The sequence below is a fragment of the Cervus canadensis genome, chromosome 21 (assembly GCF_019320065.1).
Source record: "Cervus canadensis isolate Bull #8, Minnesota chromosome 21, ASM1932006v1, whole genome shotgun sequence".
Taxonomy (NCBI): domain Eukaryota; kingdom Metazoa; phylum Chordata; class Mammalia; order Artiodactyla; family Cervidae; genus Cervus; species Cervus canadensis.
Window position 1 is genome coordinate 15,241,527 of NC_057406.1, and position 19,243 is coordinate 15,260,769.

Here is a 19,243-nt window from a genome sequence, read left to right on the forward strand (position 1 = left end):
CAAACTCAAAAATAACAATAACAACAATAACAGCTCAGCCAATTGAGCCCCACTGGGCTAAGCTCTCCACATGGATCCTTTTATCCTTACGGTGGCCCTGTAAGGATAAGTGGAGCAGGCACTTGTTCTGTGTCTTTTACATATGTGGAAACTGAGGCTTGGAGAAGGCAAATGTCCTGCCCAGAGTTACCAAACTGGTAAATGGTCCAGGGATAGGAAAGCTGGAAGGGCTACAAGGGCCAGTGTCTGCTATTTCAAAGTTTTCCTGAAAAGAAGAGGGAACTACCCCCTTTCCCAAGACAATACCCTCTCCTCTCGGGGTTTGGAACTCTGTCTCTGTCAGCTGCCAGTACTGTGCTATGTTCTAGATGACAGAGATGTTTAGGGACTAGCTGGGAAAACCTAGCACCACTGAAACTGGAAACCCAAGGAAAAGGGGCGTTAGGAATGGACTTGTTGATACATTAGCGATTGGGTTTACAGTCTAGGCAGCTGAATTGAGCATGACCCAGAGCATTTTCCGGTGCCTGACATACTCCTTGGTTCAGAAGATAAACTGTCCCTTGAAAGTGGAAAGACTGAGTAACTAATAATGAAGCTTTCTCATGCTAAGGTAAGGGGGTGGGGTGTGTGTGCTGTGTGGTGTGTTTTATTTAGCTTCTGGAGTAGGAGTAAGCTAGAGTTTCTCCACTTACGTGCAGATTTGTTCTACAAATGAAGGATCCTCGGTTATGATTGTGGGGTGGCCCATTCCCTGGATAAATGACCCCACCTAATTTGCATCCATCCATCCACTGAATATTTACTGAGTGAAAGTGTTAGTCACTTCAGTTGTGTCCAATTCTTTGTGACCTCATGGACTGTAGCCCTCCAGGCTCCTCTGTCCACAGGGATTTCCCAGACAAGAACACTGGAGTGGGTTGCCATGCCCTCCTCCAGGAGATCTTCCTGTCCCAGGGATCAAACCCAGGTCTCCTGCATTGGAGGCATCTGAGCCACCAGGGAAGCTCTATTATCAACCCTCTCTTTAGCGCACTCCAGAGAAACATACAATCAAAGAGTTTTAGAGCTGAAGGGAGAAAGATTCATGGAGTCAGACTCCTGAAGGAAAACATGTCTGGAATCATCACTTGGCTGGCCTGAGGTGGTACAGCCAGAACAGCAGAGGAGGGGGCAGGGCAGGGTGTGGACTGTGACTCTGCAGTGCTCGCTGGTGACTCAGGGCAGCTCCTTAATCGCACCCCCCTCCACCCTGCTCTGGTTTCCTCATCGCTCTGCACAGCCACACAGTCCCAGAGGAGGGGCTTACTTGGCCTGTCAAGCCCCATCATGGCAGTGGTTCTGGGGATAAGCAGAGGTCACCCTCTCCCTGCCTGATGGTAGACTGGAACATCGTGCTCCCTGGATGAGAGGCAGGGAGGTGATTCTGTCAGGTAGCCAAGCTCTACAGGGGATGTTGGGTGCAGTGCAGACACCCTTCGGAGCAGGACTCACTCACCAGAAGCTGAGAGTGTCGGCTGCTGGCGGCTCAGAGGGGAGTCACTCTGCAGGCACCGCCCTCCGTCCAGGGGAGCCGTCCTGCCTCCTCGCCCAGAGGCAGCCTCCATGCAGTGACCGACTGGTCTGGGTGGGCCCCCTTGCCCCATGGGGCCACCCAGGTCTCAGAACTCCTTGAAGGGTCAGTTGAAGCCTTGATTGTAACTACACAGCGTTCAGCTTCTCCCCCTGCCCAGCCCTGCCTCTCTCACACCCTGAGAGCCACTCCCTGCTCACAAACCTCCACTTTCTGGGAACCTGACTTAAAGGATCTCGTTCCCCAGACAGCGGCGGAGTCTCTGAGCACAGCCTGTTCTGGGCCCTGCGTGTTGACGAGGGCCCGGCCGCACCCCGGAGCCATGCTGCTTCCTCCTGCCTCAGCCCTGGCAGCCTGACCCTTGAGAAGAGGAGGTCCTCCATCGAGGGAGGTCTTTCCCCACCCAAAGCATCATCCTCCCAACACCCCCCACACAGAAGCCCAGAGACCGTCTTGTCCCCACCTACAGATGGCAGAGGGAGGGTGCGTCCTGCAGACCCCTCCCACCCGGACCCCTTCTCCCCAAGTGGGATCCTAAAGGGTAACCCTGAAGGGGAAGGAGCTGCTAAGAACTGGGGGAGGGATGGGCGGAGTCTCCACCGGAGCTGAGACTCAGACGGAAGCAGTGGACAAGGAGGCCACGAGACCACAGAGGGAGCGAGTGAAGGGATGGGGCCACAAGCCAAGGAGCCCCGCGCCCAAAGAGCTGGAAGAGGCAAGGGGGGACTCTCCCCTAGACCTCCAGAGGGACCCAGCTCTGCGGACACCTTGAAACCAAATTCAGCCTTCTGGCCTCCAGAACTGTAAGAATACATATCCATAGCTGTAAGCCACTGGGTTTGAGACAGTCTGTCAGGAAACTCTTACAACATCCAAGCTGGAGGCTGGCAGCAGGCCCTGCCCCCCCGCCTCCCCCCAGCTTCTCCCCTCCCCCACCCAAATGGAAAGTAACCCCCACCCAAATGGAAAGTAACCCCCTCCCTGCTGATTGCTAGTGAGACTTCAGGGCCTTGCCCCCTACTTGTGCTTTATAACAACCACTTATGGGGCCCTTAAAAAGATATGGTTTTCTAGACTTCCTTGGTGGCACAGTGGATAAGAATCCACCTGCCAATGCAGGGGACACGGGTTTGACTCCTGGTCGGAGCAACTAAGCCTGCGAGCCACAGCTACGGAAGCCTGCACACCCTAGAGCCCATGGTCCGCAACAAGAGGAGCCACCACGATGAATAGGCCATGTACCGCAACCAGAAAAAGCCCATGCAAAGCAACGAAGACCCAGAGCACCCAAAAATAAATATTTTTTAAAAATGGTTTTCCACAGCAGAATTTCAGACAGGTAGCAGGTGACAATAGGGATATTTGGAGCTGAGGGGGCGTTGAAATGTAAAACGGGAAAGTATAGTAACTCGCTGTACCGACTCATTGGACCAGGCCCATCTCTAGAGGTCCAGGCCCAGAACAGTATTACTAACAAGATTAGGGTCAGCCCAACTCGAACCACAGTTGGTTTTCTGGAGGAAAGGGGTGCACAGGACACAGAGCAGCCAGAGGGACCCTCCAAGGTGGACCCCGTCCTCCCCAGGATGGAGGACCTAGGATGGGACCGCATTCTGCCTCTTGACTCCTGAAGCCCCGCACCACCCAGATCACGCCCAGCCTGGGTGACCCACCTTCTGCAGCTCGGAGGAGATGTTGCAGGAGCTGCTGGGAGGGGACACCCGTGGGCACCGCTGCTCCTCACTGCTCAGGGCCCAGGAGTTAGCAAAGTCATAGGGGTCCGAGGTCAGGGTCCCTGTGGAGAAAGGTTCGGGAGTTTGGAGCCGTGGTCATGAAACCTGGGACTGCTGAGTGAAAACTCTGGGTCTGTAGGCACCTGAATCAACTTTGTTTAGATTTGAACATAGGCCTCTGCGGCAGGGGTTTTGATGTTAGTCACTCAGTCATGTCCGACTCTTTGTGACCCCATGGACTGTAGCCTGCCAGGCTCCTCTTGGGAATTTTCCAGGCAAGAATACTGGAGTGGGTTGCCATTTCCTTCTCCAGGGATCTTCCCAATCCAGGGATCAAGCCCATGTCTCTTGCATTGGCCGGCAGGTTCTTTACAACCAGGATTCTTTTCTGAGCCACCAGGGAAGTCCACATAAATGTTTAGGTAATTGAAATTTTCAGAAGAAAAATGAGGATTAGCAGTGGTTTTCACATAGTCCATATCATCATACTTCCTATTTCTCATGAACATAGACATGTGCACACACACACATACATATAAACTGGCCTTTTGGACAGTGGAGAGGACCACCTTTTATAGATTTCATGTGCGAAGTTCCATCACAGTGACTCAGGAGGACCTGTTCAGATCATCCAGCATTTATCAAACATCTACCATGTGGGGAATTCAAAGTGAACCAAGTCAGGTCTGAGGATCCCCAAAATCTGATTTGAGGACAGATCTAGGCCTTGAGGTGGAATGCCGAGATAAAGTTTATGAGATAAATTGAGGTGAAGACTCAGGGAAGGTAGAACACCAGGGGAGGAGTTCTAGTGGAGGTTGGTGAGCAGGGTAACACAACCACGCCCTCAGGGAATGCTGTTCCAGAAAATCTAACCTTCTTGAGTCCTGAAGTCATCTTCGGCGAAGATGTTAAAGTCACCGCACAGCCCACAGGTCTTGTTGAAGTGTCTTTCCGACAGCAGGATTTGGAAGTTCCCGCTGCCGTCGATCCTGGCCACAAAGCCATAAGCCTCGCTGGACAGCTTGTGGTACCCAGCCTCGGTTTCCAGGTACAGCCCTCTGGTGGCATAGGGCGTGGAGACGCTGGGGAGACAGGAGGAGCTCAGGAAGGGGCCATTTTCTGGGAGTCCCTCCACCCTTCAACCTGACCCTGCTCTGCAGGGTTCAGACTGCCATGCAGAGGAGCCTGGTCTCAGAGTCAGGATTCCCCACTCTCACCCACCCTTCTCACCTCCTCTGGGCACATGTACTTTCTCTCTCTGGGCCCCACTCTTTTGTCTGAAAAAACGAGGGGCGTACAAGGGGGATTCTCAGGGCCTCTTATAATTTGAACTTTCTGGGCTCCGACTTACTGCTGGCCCCCCTGCAACACAGTACCGTTGACAAACACATGGATGTCGAAAAATTCCCCGAGGTACACAGAGAGACCCACTCTTCTACCATCTTGGAAGTCCCCTGAAAAAGAAAAGAATTATTTAAACTGGGTAGCAATTATTACCCCAAAAAGTGAATACATTTATTTATAACCATCATCTCTGTAATCTTATCTCAGTGGGAAACTCCCCCCAAAGAGTTAACAAATGGGCAACAGAAATCTCCCCCAAAATCTCATATGCTCATTCATCTTTCCACACATCTGGAAATATTTATTGAGTGCCTTCTGTATACAAAGCCCTCTAATAGTCTATTTCTTTAAAAGAAAATGTAAAATCCTAACTCCTTCCTTCTGGGAGTTTACAATCAAAGTATAGAGATAAAATTAAGCATGAGTCAAATACATTGCAAAGCAGTGAATCAAAGCCACCATGTGAGTTATTGGTGATGTGAACTCTGGGACGTGTTATTTAAAATGATCTCTTAGAAAGGGAACCCTCCTACACTCTTGGTGGGATTGTAAATTGGTGCAACTGCTATGGAAAATAGTATGACAATTACTCAAAAAACTCAAAATAGAGTTTCCATATGATCCGGTGATGCCACCCATAGGCATATATCCAGATAAAACTGTTTCAAAAAGATACATGCACCCCTATGCTCACAACAGCACTATTCACAGTAACCAAGACATGGAAATAACCTAAATGTCCACCAGCAGAGGAATGGGTAAAGAAGACGTGATGCACACACATAATGGAACACTGCCGCTGCTGCTGCTCAGCCATAAAAACGAATGCAATGCCATTTGCCTCAACATGGATGGACCTAGAGATTATCATACTAAGTGAAATAAGTCAGGAAGAGAAAGACAAATACCGTATGATCTCACTTATATGGGGAATCTAAAATATGACACAAATGAACATACCTATGAAACATAATCAAGGACCTAGAGAACAGACTGGTGGTTGGCAAGGGGAAGGGGGTAGGAGAAGGTTGGATTGGAAGTTTGGGATTCCCAGATGCAAATTAGTATATATAGGATGAATAAACAACAAGGTCCTACTGTACAGCACGGGGAACTATATTCAATATCCTATGATAAACGTAATGGAAAAGAATATGAAAAAGAATGTGTGTGTGTGTGTATATGCATGTATAACTGAGTCACTTTGTTATACAGCAGTAACAAACACAACATTGTAATTCAAAAAAAGTGAAAGTGTTAGTCGCTTGGTCTTGTCCAACTCATTTGAGACCCCATGGACTGTAGCCCACCAGGCTTCTCTGTCCATGGCATTCTCCAGGCAAGAATACTGGAGTGGGTTGCCATTCCCTTCTCCAGGGGATCTTCTTAACCCAGGGATCGAATCTGGGTCTCCTGCTTTGCAGGCAGATTCTTTACTGTATGAGAAAATAAATTTTTAAAAAGTTTTTGCCCAGAAAGTAGAGTAAAAACACCAATGACTTCATGATCCAGTGTGCGCACACACACATTTCCCACGACATCCCTATCCTTACCAGAGCCATGAGCTCTGGTAATTTCTGATGTCTTCTATTCTTTTCTGTTTAAATTTTTTTAATGCTGGTGACGATAACATCTTATGGCCCATAATTTTTGACTCAGTTTGCAAAACATTGACCTAGACTGACTCCATTTTACAGATGGAGAGACTGAGGCCCAAGTGTACAACAGGTTTTCTCCACCTTGGCGCTGTTGACACTGGGGGCCAGATACTTCTTTGCTGTGGAGGCCACTCTGTGCATGTAGGTATTAGCAGCATCCCTGGCTTCTGCCCGTCAGATGCCACTAGCATCCACCCCCAGCTGTGACAACCCCAAATGCCTCCAGACTCCATGTCCTCTGGGGGGAAAATCACCCAGGTTGAGAACTACTAGTTGACATCACTAACCGCACCAGGCTTTCTGACTCCAAGTCCAAACCTCCCTTTGACACACAAATTTCTTAAGGGAGCATCTGAGCGCTCAGGGTTGTGAACCGCTAAAGCAGAGGAGAACCCTCCATCAGCCCTGATCCTTATTTGCCTCCTACTCTCCCAGCAGAACTCGGGAAGGACCCTGATGATGGGCAGCCATTAGAACGATGAACCATTAGAAACCGCCAGCGAGCCCAGAGCCAGGGGACACTCCCATGCCCTGCAGACCCACAGGTCTGCACTTCTTGTGTCTGCCAGAGGATGAGCAAGGTGTCCATCACAGGGGCGAGCCAGGGAAGCTCCCACTATACCCCATCTCCTTTCTGGCCTCTTGAACTCAGAGACTGAGGATCTAAGTGAGGGAGCAAGACCTCCCCTGGGTGAGCGAGGAGCACCCCAGGAAGCTGAGTTCAACCCAAGTGCTGTCTCTGCCTTCCTAGTGTGGGGCTCACTGATCTGCATCTCTAACAAACACTCCGTCCTCCACTCTGTGACTCTGATGCAGGTGGACATGAGCCAAAAGCCGCACAACAGTGATCAGTGAGCAGTGACCTGGCCACGACGCCCTGATTAGAGACAGAGTCTCAGGCTGGGAGCTCACCCAGAACCTTGCAGGTTGTCCGTGACTCTTGGGGCTGCTATGGGAGCCAGGTCCCAGTGTGGGGGCCACCAGGACTCCCGAGGTCTCTCCCAGGTCCCCGTGCTGGCCGGCTAGGAGCCTTGACCTGAGTCCCTGAATGGAGCCTGCTGGCCAGGAGCCAGCACCAGGTCAAAGAGCCTCCCCTTTGCACCAGGTGGCCTTGCATGCTCAGACACAAACACTTTACCCAGGATGTGGACAAGGTCCGCAGGAGAGGAACGGGAATTCGTGATTTGGAAGTGAGGAAACAGGATGTCATTGGAGAACAATAGAGCCCAGGCGTGGGGGAGGGCACCGCTGTGCCTGCAGGACTGAAGGGCAGCATCCACGGCTGCCAGGTTCCCTCCCCTGACCCGGCGACCCCCCTTCCCCGGAGCAGCCATGCCAGCCCACCCTACCCGACCCAGTTCCTCAGGTTGCCCATGTCCTGCCAACACCCACCCTCCCCATCCAAAACAGACAAAGTAGCCGCCCATTTTCTCCAATGTTATATAATAGCAGCACAATTTGGGGTGAGAATTAAACCAATCTACATTGAAATGTGATTGATTCGTAGCCTGACTTAGGCCAATTACCCACCAGAAAATTGACGCTTGACAAGAGCAAGTTGATAAAAGAAGAACAACACAGAGAGGGTATTCCATGGTGATGCTTTGAACATAGAGAGGCCTAATTCAGCCCGTCCATTCCTCCTGGCCCCTGAAGCCCAAAGAAGGACAGCCAGAGAGGCCAGACTTCTGACACCACCCCGCATAGATGTACAGAGGGGAGGTCAGCGTCACCTTGACCTTGAGAGATGGGCCCCCAAGTGCTCACAGTGCGTTTACGATAATGTGGGTGGAATTCAAGGGCACGGTACAAGTGAAATATGGCAGATGGAGAAAGACAAAAGCTGTACAATCTCACATGTGGACACTTTAAAACAAAATAAGCGCACTGTGACTTTCAAGGTAGAGAAATCCACTGAGATAAACACTGGGACCACTTGAGGAGGAAGGGCCTGGGCCCTCAGCTTCCTGAGGAAGGTGACTGGGTGCTTTTCTCTCTGCTGCTGCCTCTGAACCAAGGTAGGTGCTCAGAGTTCAGAGTCCAGGATGACTTCCTCAATTCATCATGCCCTAGGGATGCCTCCAGTCCTTCTCACCAACTGCCTGGTGACCATGGCCAAGGCCACCCTGCTTCCTGCCTCTCTCCCTTCCAGGATCACCTTGGCTAAGAACCGATTTCCTCCTGACCCTCCCTGTGGAGGCTCTGCACTAGCCCCTCATTGCCTGCTGAATCAAGAAACAAACTCCACCATCAGACAGCAAGTTCCAGCCCCATCAGCTCTCCCCACCACCTCATCTTTCACCCCCTCCTCCCCAGGCCTGTGCTTCTCAAAGTTGGGCCCCAAACCCCCCAGGAGCAGCCGGGAACTTACTAGAGGTGAATATCTCATGCCACACTCTGAATCCAGTGGCATAGACACCCTGGGCCAAGGCTGGGGGACCCCAATAACGTGTTTTAACCAGCCTACAGGTGAGCCTGATGGGGCCCACAGCTCCCACCACACTGATCCCCCCCAAACTGGGGTGCATGGCACCAAATTTACCCCTTTCAGACTCTCGCCTTTATTCCTGCTGTCCCCACTACACGTGACACCTTCCTTATCCTGTCTGCCCAAGCAAACCCCCTCCCCAAGGCCTTGCACACCTTGCTGTTCATGAAACCTGCTCTTGTATACAATAGAGAACCACGCTTTGTGCAACCCCCCCTTTGGTGTTGACAGAGACCATAGGGAGCTAAGGAAACAAAGACGAGTGTGACGTGGTCCTTGCCCTTGAGAGATTCATGGAACAGTAGGGAAAATGGCATTCCAGTGAAGTTCAGACCACTGAAGCCACACTGGGAAAGGTTTTCCAGTAGAGGCAGGGCCAGAAGGGGGCCGCCAGAGAAGCAGGAGAACCCAGGGGACATCCCTGATGGACCAGTGGCTGAGACTCTGCACTTCCACTGCAGAGCGTGAGGGTTCAATCCCTGGCTGGGGAACTAGAATCCATGTTGTTGTTTTTCACTCACTAAGTCTTGTCCGATTCTTTGTGAGCCCATGGACTACAGCACGCCAGGCTTCCCTGCACTTCACTGTCCCCCAGAGCTTGCTCAAACTCATGTCCATTGAGTCAGTGATGCCATCCAACCATCTCGTCCTCTATCAGCCTTTTCTTCTCCTTCCCTCAATCTTTCTCAGCATCAGGGTCTTTTCAAATGAGTTGGCTCTTGGCATCAGGTGGTCAAAGCATTGGAGTTCAGCTTCAGCATCAGTCCTCCCAATGAATATTCAGGGTTGATTTCCTTTAGGATTGATTTGTTTGATCTCCTTGCAGTCCAAAGGGCTCTCAAGAGTCTTCTTCAGCACCAGAGTTCAAAAGCATCCATTCTTTGGTGCTCAGCCTTCTTTAGGTCCAACTCTCACATCCATACATGACTACTGGAAAAGCCATAGCTTTCACCACATGGACACTGGTCAGCAAAGTGATGTCTCTGCTTTGTAATATACTGTCTAGGTTTGCCATAGCTTTCCTTCCAAGAAGCATCTTTTAATTTCATGGGTGCAGTCACCCTTCTCCAGGGGAATCTTCCCAACCCAGGGATCAAACCTAGTCTCCTGCATGGCAGGCAAATTCTTTACCATCTGAGCTGCCGGGGAAGCTCACATGCCTCCTGCGTAGTATAGCCAATAATTAATTAATTAACTAATTTTTTTTAAAAAAATGAAGCAGGAGAGCCCAGAGCTAGGACCAGCTGTCAGTTCACTCAGCAGCCAAGCCAAGCCTCACCCAATGCTGGCACACAGACGTACTGCGGCTGTCGTCCCAACTGATGGAGTTAACACCACAAGAGCCCTGAGTCTGCCTCTCATGTGAGGTCTGTGTGTTGGCCAAGATGTTCTCCTTGATCAAGTCTCCTTGACCACACCTGCGTCAGGCTTTTCTGAGCCCTCTGCTTGGTTACGTCCCCACCTAGACTCTATCCTTGGCCTGCTTGGTCCAGTTTTAGCAAGAATCCTGTAGGTTCGTTTACCAAGAATCCCCTGCCCTCAATATCCAATTATATTCCTCATAGCCCACCCTGCACATCGCATCACCCTGGCCTGCCTTCAGCAAGAACCCTGTCAAGTTAGTTTAGCCAGACTCCCCATGACCCTTGATGTTTCCTCTTAGTAATTTACCATCCTGGGACTTCCCTGTTGGTCCAGTGGTTAAGAATCCACCTTCAAATGGAGGGGAAGTGGGTTCCATCCTTGATCAGGGAACTAAGGTCTCACATGCCATGGAGCAACTAAGCTTAAGTGCCATAACTAGAGAGAAATCTGCGCACTGCAATGAAGACCCCGCAGGCCACAACTAAGACCCAACGCAGCTGAATAAATAAGTAATCTAAATAAATATTTTTAAAAATTTCTATCCAGCCACCCATACCTGGCTCCTTGGCTATAAATCCCCACTCATCCTTGTTATATTCTTTCCTCTATTGCAAAACCCCCATTGCAGTGGTCCGCCCCCCTGTGTAAAGTCTCCCTCTCTGTCCTTAAAACAATTGCCACAAAAATTTTGCTGTGACAGTGTGGGTCTGTCTATTGCCATTTCCCCTTCTACCTGTGCTGCCTCGCCATGGCTAAGGACTTCACCTTTGCTGGGTTTCACATGATCGCTCTCACTACCACACACATCTTGTGAACTGTTAGAGTGTGAAGCTCACCAAATTGCAATGTCCCATCACTGCCTCCGGCCCCACTCCCAGCCCTGGACAATGCCCTCTCTCCTTAATACAGGAGCAAGGTCCTTCCTGACACGCCCAGGATCAAAGTCCAGCTCTTCCTTTCTTACCTGTCAGCCCTTGGGAGGATCATCGACCTCCTTGGGCTTCAACTCTTCACATGTGAAACTGGGGTGACTGTCTGCCCCCCAATCTCAGAGCTGCCTCGGGGGAGCAGAGGTAACACAGGCATGGTACCAGCCCTTTGCCAGGAACACAGATGTTCCACATCAGCTGATACTCTGACTTTCAGCAGGAACCGGCAACCTTCCTTCCCTTTTCTACAGGCTTGGGCTCTTACAAACCACTTTCTGGGTCATCATTTCTCTTGATGCTTCAGGGCTTCCAGAGTATTGCCTGGACCCAGAGCAATGGACCCAAACACTGGAGAAGCACGAAGACTCTCTCCATCCACAAGGCTCCCACAGGAAGAGACCCAGGGAGAAGTCAAGGGAATCCCTACGTGGAGAGGTCATTCCCCACCATGATCTTGGCTCAGCACTATCATAAGAATGGGAAGCCTCAACCCCCAACCTGACAGCCCCCGCCTGCCAAGGCTGAGCTAGGCTGCCCCCACTCCTGCCCACCCCCTTGCTCTGAATTCCCCCCATTAGGGCAAGGACTCACCTACGACTGAGAAGGCGTGTGTCTTGCAGTCCCCTGCCAGGAGGTAACTGCAGTCTCCTGCGAAGCTGTACATGCTCTCATCAAAGGTGTTGATGAAGTCAGTTCCGAAGAGGCTGCACCGGGCCATCGATGACTTGCCCAGAGCCCCTTCTCCACAGAGGGCCCCTGGAGGGAAAGGCCACACGTGAGTACAGCAGTTACCAACAGCTCAAACCACTGCAGCCCGGGAGAAATGAGGCTGCAGCCGTCAGAAATCAGGCTACGGGGAAGGACTTTCCATCTTAAACGACACTAAAACTGTTGCTTTCAGCCCCCAAGAATTACCCAGGACTCCCCAATAATGGAAGAACTGCTTTTCAGGAAATCGATTCGTTTTAATGATAGATGATTTGAAATGTATACTGCATGCTCCTCAGAGAAAATTTGGAAAATATTGAAGAAGAATAAAAAAGGAAGTTAAAATCATCTCCAACCAACATTCAGCAGTAACTAGAGTTGACATTTTAGACAAAGTGTTTGCCTTTTATTTCTATATTACTGTGTATAAACAATTACAGTTTTTTTTTGCAAATTTGTCAGCAAACTGACTGAGCAAACTACTTATAACCTGTTTATCTAAAAAAATAATAATAATAAATGACCTGTTTATTTCTCAATATATTATGAAGAATTTACCATGTCATACTTCCAAAACATGATTTTTGGTGGGCTGTACTGTACCTTGCATTGAAATGAATTTGGTATAGGTTCTAACATTTTCCAGTTTTCTGGTGTGTAAATAGATTGTAATGAGTGTCCTTTAATCTACTGGTATATCTTGAATATTTTAAATTCTAAATAGATCAATAGATTGGTGTGCCTGACCCATAGAACCTGTGAAATGTTAACCCCTGCAAGATCATATGCTGACACTTGCCAACTTCACCTCACAGCATATGTGCGTATGTGTGTGTGTCGGCAGGTAGGAAATCACAGCATCCTCTGGCCCAGGACCCTCCTACTAGGGTTAGGGTTACAGTTAACAGGAAGATGCAGGATGACAAAAGTACATGTGCCCCTGTGGGCAGCGGGTGGGATGCTGCTGACCCAGTTTTCTAAGTGGAGACGAGGGTGAGACCAGGATCAGGAAAAGGTCGCGTTTGCCATTCATAGACTCAGCATCTCAGTGAGGGAAGAAAGGCAGTGTCTACAGTGGAGGAGAGCTGGCCTGAGACCCAGGAGAACTGACCTCTGATCTTGGTTCTGTGTGACTTTAGAGCAGTCATTTTTCCTCTCTGATCCTCGGTCTCTTCATCGCTACTATGGGATGTGCAGCTGCACAAATAAGTGAGCCCCACCATCCACTCAAAAACTAATAATCTACCCAAGTCTTGGGTTCCTTTTCCCCATCCTCCATCCCCATCCTAAAGGACTGTTCTGTGTGGCCCTGGTGCTTCTTAATTCCCCAATCAGAGAAGACACGTGCAGGCACCAACTCCTTGAGAAACACACATCAGGGGCGGTGGGCTCTGCAGAACCTTCATAAGAGAAATTAACCAGGTACCAGTGACTCCACAGACCCAACAGGAGCTGAACATAGGGCCGGACACACAGGTGTGCTCCAGACACACCTGCTGATCCCTGGCAGGGCGTGGTTCCCAGTGGCCCGAGGCAGTACCATGGGACCTACCTGGCAAGGTGAGGGCCACAGCAAGCAGCAGCCTTGCAAGCCTGGTGGGAAACATCTGCGGAGAAGTGGGAGAGGTGAGTGGCTACTGGTCTGTGCTACTGGCCACGCGTGAAGTGGGGAGAATTTTTTAAGCAAGAGAAAAGAATGACCCTCATTTCCCCCTTAAACATAGACTGTGCTCAGATGCATACAGTCGTGTCCAACTCTTTGGGACCCCATGGACTGTAGCTTGCCAGCTTCCTCTGTCCATGGAATTCTCCAGGCAAGAATACTGGAGTGGATAGCCATTTCCTCCTCCAGGGGATCTTCCCCACCCAGGGATCGAACCCACATCTCCTGCACTACAGGTGGGTTCTTTACCGCTGAGCCATTGGGAAGGACCTAAACATGGACTGCTGGTCCCCCCCCCAAAAAGCAGGCCCAAGAGTATTAATCACTGGGTCAGGACCCCAGACATCCTTCACCAAACAGGGGTCCCTGTGGCACACCAAGAGGAAAGGTCTGCCTTGACCCCCGCCAGCCTGACCCCCATCATTCCCTGATCCTTCAGCAGCTCAGAGCAGGGAGCAGCTCATTCCCTCCTCCTCCTCATCTTTCCACACTTGGCAGCAAGCTGGAGAAGAGGATACGACTGAAGTGACTTAGCACACACGTAAGCAATCCACAAGGTACACGAACTTCCTCTCTCATCCCTACCCCAGCACCTAGCACAATGCCCAGCACCCAGGAGGTGTTTAGGAAAAATCTACTGAGTTGATCTGGTAAGTGGACAGGAGTCCAGCAGCCCTGGGTGGCGGGCAAGGTTCCCAGAGGTGTGACTCCCCCTCTCCAAGAAAGGGACCACTGACCTTGGCTGGCTGAGCACACCCTGAGTCCCTCAGGGCTCCAACCACATCTGTCTCCTCTGGAAAAGCAGCTAAATTAAGTGCAGGGTCTCCCATTTGGCCTTCTCTAATGGCTCAGATGGTAAAAGTCTGCCTGCAATGTAGGAGACCTGGATTGGATCCCTGAGTCAGGAAGATCTCCTGGAGAAGGAAATGGCAACCCACTCTGGTATTCTTGCCTGGACAATCCCGTGGACAGAGAAGCCTGGCAGGCTACAATCCACGGGGTCACAGAGAGTTGGACACGACTGAGAGACTAACACTTTTCTGTCATCTGACATTCCCTGGGCAGGGGGTGGCGGGGTGGGGGGTGTCCTTTCCCACACACTGTCCCATCTGACCAAACAAAGGAGACGTAAACCCGATCCATATATAACTCTTCTGGGGGAGGAACACTCTGATGTCCCATACGGCCAAGCCTTGGTCTCAGCCATACACACAGGTACATCAGGCTGCTTCTGGAAGGTACCCAGAGGTGAGGGTAGGGCTTGTCTCTTCCTGTCTGGTCAAGCATTACAAGCAGTAAAGCCCAGACAGGAGCAGAAGCAGTCACAGAACCCCCAGAGGAAGGTGGAGAAGACGGCATTAGGAGGGTCCTTGGCTGTGAATCACCCCTGCACACTAGTCCCCGGAAGGAGAACCCCAGGTCCCCTGGGCGGGGGTTGGGGGGTCAGTCCTGCATCTCCTTCCACAGTGAGCCAACCCTCCTCCCAAAGCCCGTACCTTCCCCTGCGGAAGGGGGTGCAGGTGTCTCCAAGGAAGCTCAGCCTCCACAGTCCTGCCGCCAGCCCTAGGCCATGCTCTCCAGGAACTTCTGCGGCTTTGGACTGCCTTGCTGGTGAGTGATCCCCAGGCCGTGGACGCCCTGTGGCGAGGGGAGATAAAGCCCAAATCGTGACGTCTGCGGTCACACCCCCCCCTTTTCCCACCACAGTAGCTGTGAGCAGCCACAACAGGAGACAGGCCTCCTCCTAATGACCCAGAGGAAACAATGGACGGAAATGGTACTAGAAACACCTCCAAGGCGATAAGGCTTTGAACAGTTTGGTGGGACGCCTCTTAGGCTCTGCCCCAATGAGCCTCCTGGCCCTCCAGGGCCCCCCACACAGGCCCTGATCCTTCCATAGGCAGCACCCCACAAACCGGAGGACCAGGGAGGCTGGCTGTCCCAGGCAGGCCAGCCCAGGCTGGGGAGGAACCCAGGCCAGAGCAACAGAGCTTCTGGATCCAGTCTCCAGGGCCAGACTCCAGGGGAGTTTGGAGAAACACCTCCACCTAAGCCAGCTGAGCAACTGTGTTTAGAGTAAGGAGGGAGCTGGTGCTTCCTGCCCCGCAAGGTGCGAGAGATCGGGTCCCGGCCCCCACGAGGGCCGCCAGGCTGGGTCCCGGACAGAGAATGGGTGCGTTACAGGTAAGGGGCCTGGCCACTGGTCCTGGCCTTTCTGAGATGATGGGTGGATGGTTGGAGACTGTCCTTCCCAAAGATGCTTCCAAACCCACCTGGTGCCCTGACTCCTTCCTAACCTTACACACACACATCACATACACACCATATGAACCACATACTCAATATATGCACCACACACACACAATGTATATACACACACATATACACACTACGTATATACACACATACAGTACATATATATACACACGACACATACACACCACATACAAACCACACACATACACACCACAAACATACACAACATATACACCACATATGCACCACATACACACACTATATATATACCACACACACATATACCACATACAGACACATACATATACATACACCACACACATACCATACACCATACACACACCACACATACACTTACATATAGCACATACATACCACACACATACACACTACGCACACACATCATATACACACACACCGCATACATACACACCACATACACATCACACACGCCCCACACACATACTACATATATACCACACACTCCTTACACACATATTACATATACACACACGCACCACACATACTCCACATACATACATATACACACCACATACAAACACATACCAGTTCTTCTTCCCAAACTCCAATTCCCCTGAGCCTAGTTTTCAATCACCTGCTAAATTAATTCTTGCTAGAAGAGGGAGCCAATAAAACAGCGGAGCACGGGGCCTCTCATGCTGGGACCCCAGGCTCTGCAACAGGTAGCCTAAGAGGCATCTCAGTGAGAAAGCCCACCCACTGCTTCTCAGGCCAAGGCACCTGCCCTAAGAGTCTGGGAAACCTTCTGTCTGCAACCTCCCCCTCCCACACACACACCTCACACCCTACCACCCCCTTTACCACCCCAGGAGAGGAAGATAAACGCTCCCACGGAAGAAATGGTCGAAGAGGCAGAATTAGCACAATACAGCAGAAAAGGCACCCAAGGACTTCCATTTCCAACTTGTTTTTAGCTAGATGACCTGAAAATCCACTCCCTACAAGACATCTTGAAATGTCGTGTTAGATACAGCAAATGTTCTTTAAATGCACAGCCAAATTGGGAGGAAGATGATGACTACCTCCAAGGATCAAAGAGGAAGAGGGACTTGAATCCACAGGAAGCAGCTCAAGTCCACAAGGTTCGTGAGCCTGGGCACCTCAAGGCCAAGCCTCATGAGAACAGGAAATGAGGTTTCGGGTCTGGCTCAGGCAGAAAGCTGGAACAAGACCCATGCACATGGCTAAACCCTGGAAGGGAACCACCTTCCAAAGGGTACACAGGAAAAAAAAAAATCCATCCACCAACATAAAAGATAAAGAATTCGTCTGTCTCCATCTGTCTTGGTTGGTGGTGGGAAAATTAAGTCTCTAGAATTTGTATCCATGGGCCCACAGTCCTGCAGATTTCAATTTCAGACTGACATGATCACATGGTCCAGGAACTCCAGAACTGAGAAACTGACACATATGTGAGTCTTGGTGGAAACAAACATAAATGTGTCTAAAAAGATAAACCTTTTTCTCAGGTCACATACAATACTCACAGATACAGCTCTCTAGAGGATGAGTTCAAAATCACAAATTTTACAACACTTGGGAACACAGTCTGTCATGGGCAAGAAGAAGCCCTCACAATCAAAAGCAGGATTAGATCCCCAAGAACTTCAGATAATTAAATGACCAGAGAGAGAGGAAAAAATAAGGGTGTTTCAAATCATCATAAACAGCAGGAACTGAAAACAGAAAAATAAGACACCATGAGAAAAAAGAAGGAAGACTTGATGAAGGACTTTTAGAAATGCAAATAGTCAATTAATTAAAAAAATCCAAACACAAACACCAGACATTTTGGAAGAAAAATTGGCTGAAAGATAAAGTTGAAGAAATTGTTCAAAGAGATAGGGAGACAAAAAATGATAGGAGAAGATCCAAAAAGAAGTGCTGAGGGACTTCTTTGGTGGTCCAGTGGTTAAGACTCCCTGCTCCTATTGCAGGGAGCGAAGGTTCGACCCCTGGTCAGTGAACTAGATCCCATGTGCTGCAACTAAGATTGGCACAGCCAAATAAATAAATAAATTCTTAAGTGCTGAGAAAATATCCTTCAGTGTAGATTCCCAAGGGAAGTGCCTTAGCTTGAATGCCATCCCACCCCAGCCCACCCCACCCCAAAGCAGGCCCTGAGAATTTTAGTGCAGGCAATGTATTTGGGAAAGCAGAAAACACTGGCAGGCAAGTGGGAACTTGAGAAATGGAGCGAAGTCAATAAAAGATGTTTATTAAGCCAGTTACCACGTGGGCAACTGAGCTTAATCCCTTGAGGAAAGTCTAGGACAAAGGGTAAGACACATATTTCAGAATTATCCCTTTCTTGGGTCAAGAAAGTGAAGATATTTCTAAAATACCCCACACTGGTCCTTAATTGTCGAGGGGCACATTACCTCCCCAATACTCCGGCTCCAGGGCATAAAGGTGCAGACCCTGGAATCTAGAAGAAGCACATGAAGGTTAAGTTCGGGGGGATATGAGAGAAGGTTAACTAGGCTGTTAAATTATCATTTGGAAGTTGGTAGAAACTAAAGACTTCTTTTTCCAGAAAAATGGTAGCATGTTTATTATTAACAGTCCTTTCTGAAAGAACTACTAAAAAAGGTACCTCAGGAAGAAGAAAATTAAACCCACAAAGAAAATACCAGATGAAAGGATAAAGAAATTTTAAAATATAGGACTTCCCTGGTAGCCCAGTGGGTAAGAATGCACCTGCCAATGCAGGGAACATGGGTTCGGTCCAGGAAGATCCCACATGCCGCAGAGCAGCTAAGCCTGTGCCACAACTAAGCCATACCTACTGAAGCCCCTGCGCCTAGAGACCGTGCTCTGTAACAAGAGAAGCCATCACAATGAGAGGTCCAAGCATTGCAGCTAGAGAATAGCCCCCACTTGCCACAACTAGAGAAAGCCTGCATGCAGCAACAGAGAACCAACACAACCAAAAATAAATAAATAAGTAAAATTTTATAAAACAAAATTGGTCAATATGGGAGTAATAGGAGCAGGCAGTGATTGCATAAAACGATAACAATAATAATGATAAACTGGAGAGTTCAAAAGTAAGAGGGAACCAAAACACCAGACGGTAATAGCACCTAAGTGGGGAAGTGGGTGATGGGAGTGAAAGTGTAGAAACGTCCTTGTATTGCTCAGAAGAAAGAGGTGATAACTGTAGACTTTGTGGAGGCTAGAATGCACAGTCAAATTTTAAGAGAGGATGCTAAAATAATAGAATTGAATGTATATTTTCCAAACCAACATGGGAGAGGGGAACTGGAAATAAAGACAACTAGACCAACTCAGGAGAAAATATAGAAACAGCAGAACAGATAGCATAAAATAAGACATCAAAAATCCAGACATTGGTCATCAACAGTTAAATGAAACAGATAATGACACATCTAGCAATGTTCAAGAGCTAAGCCTGAAACACAAAGACTGCAAGAAAATAAAAATGAAGATTCAAATAGTAACCAACAGAAAGTTGATG

The 19,243-nt window shown here is 49.6% G+C and overlaps 1 protein-coding gene across 1 annotated transcript in view; it reads right to left on the reverse strand.

The window, feature by feature from the left end:
- VWF (von Willebrand factor) overlaps positions 1–15,181 on the reverse strand; it is a 129,836-nt gene extending 114,655 nt beyond the window's left edge. Inside the window, exons 1-6 of the mRNA XM_043440090.1 lie at positions 14,961–15,181; positions 13,354–13,408; positions 11,685–11,849; positions 4,661–4,763; positions 4,183–4,391; positions 3,247–3,368 (exon numbers count right to left, since the gene is read on the reverse strand). Of these exons, the coding sequence (XP_043296025.1) occupies positions 3,247–3,368; positions 4,183–4,391; positions 4,661–4,763; positions 11,685–11,849; positions 13,354–13,408 (654 nt within the window). The 5' untranslated portion in view covers positions 14,961–15,181. The remainder of the gene's footprint in view (positions 1–3,246; positions 3,369–4,182; positions 4,392–4,660; positions 4,764–11,684; positions 11,850–13,353; positions 13,409–14,960) is intronic.
- Between the last annotated feature and the right edge of the window lie 4,062 nt (positions 15,182–19,243).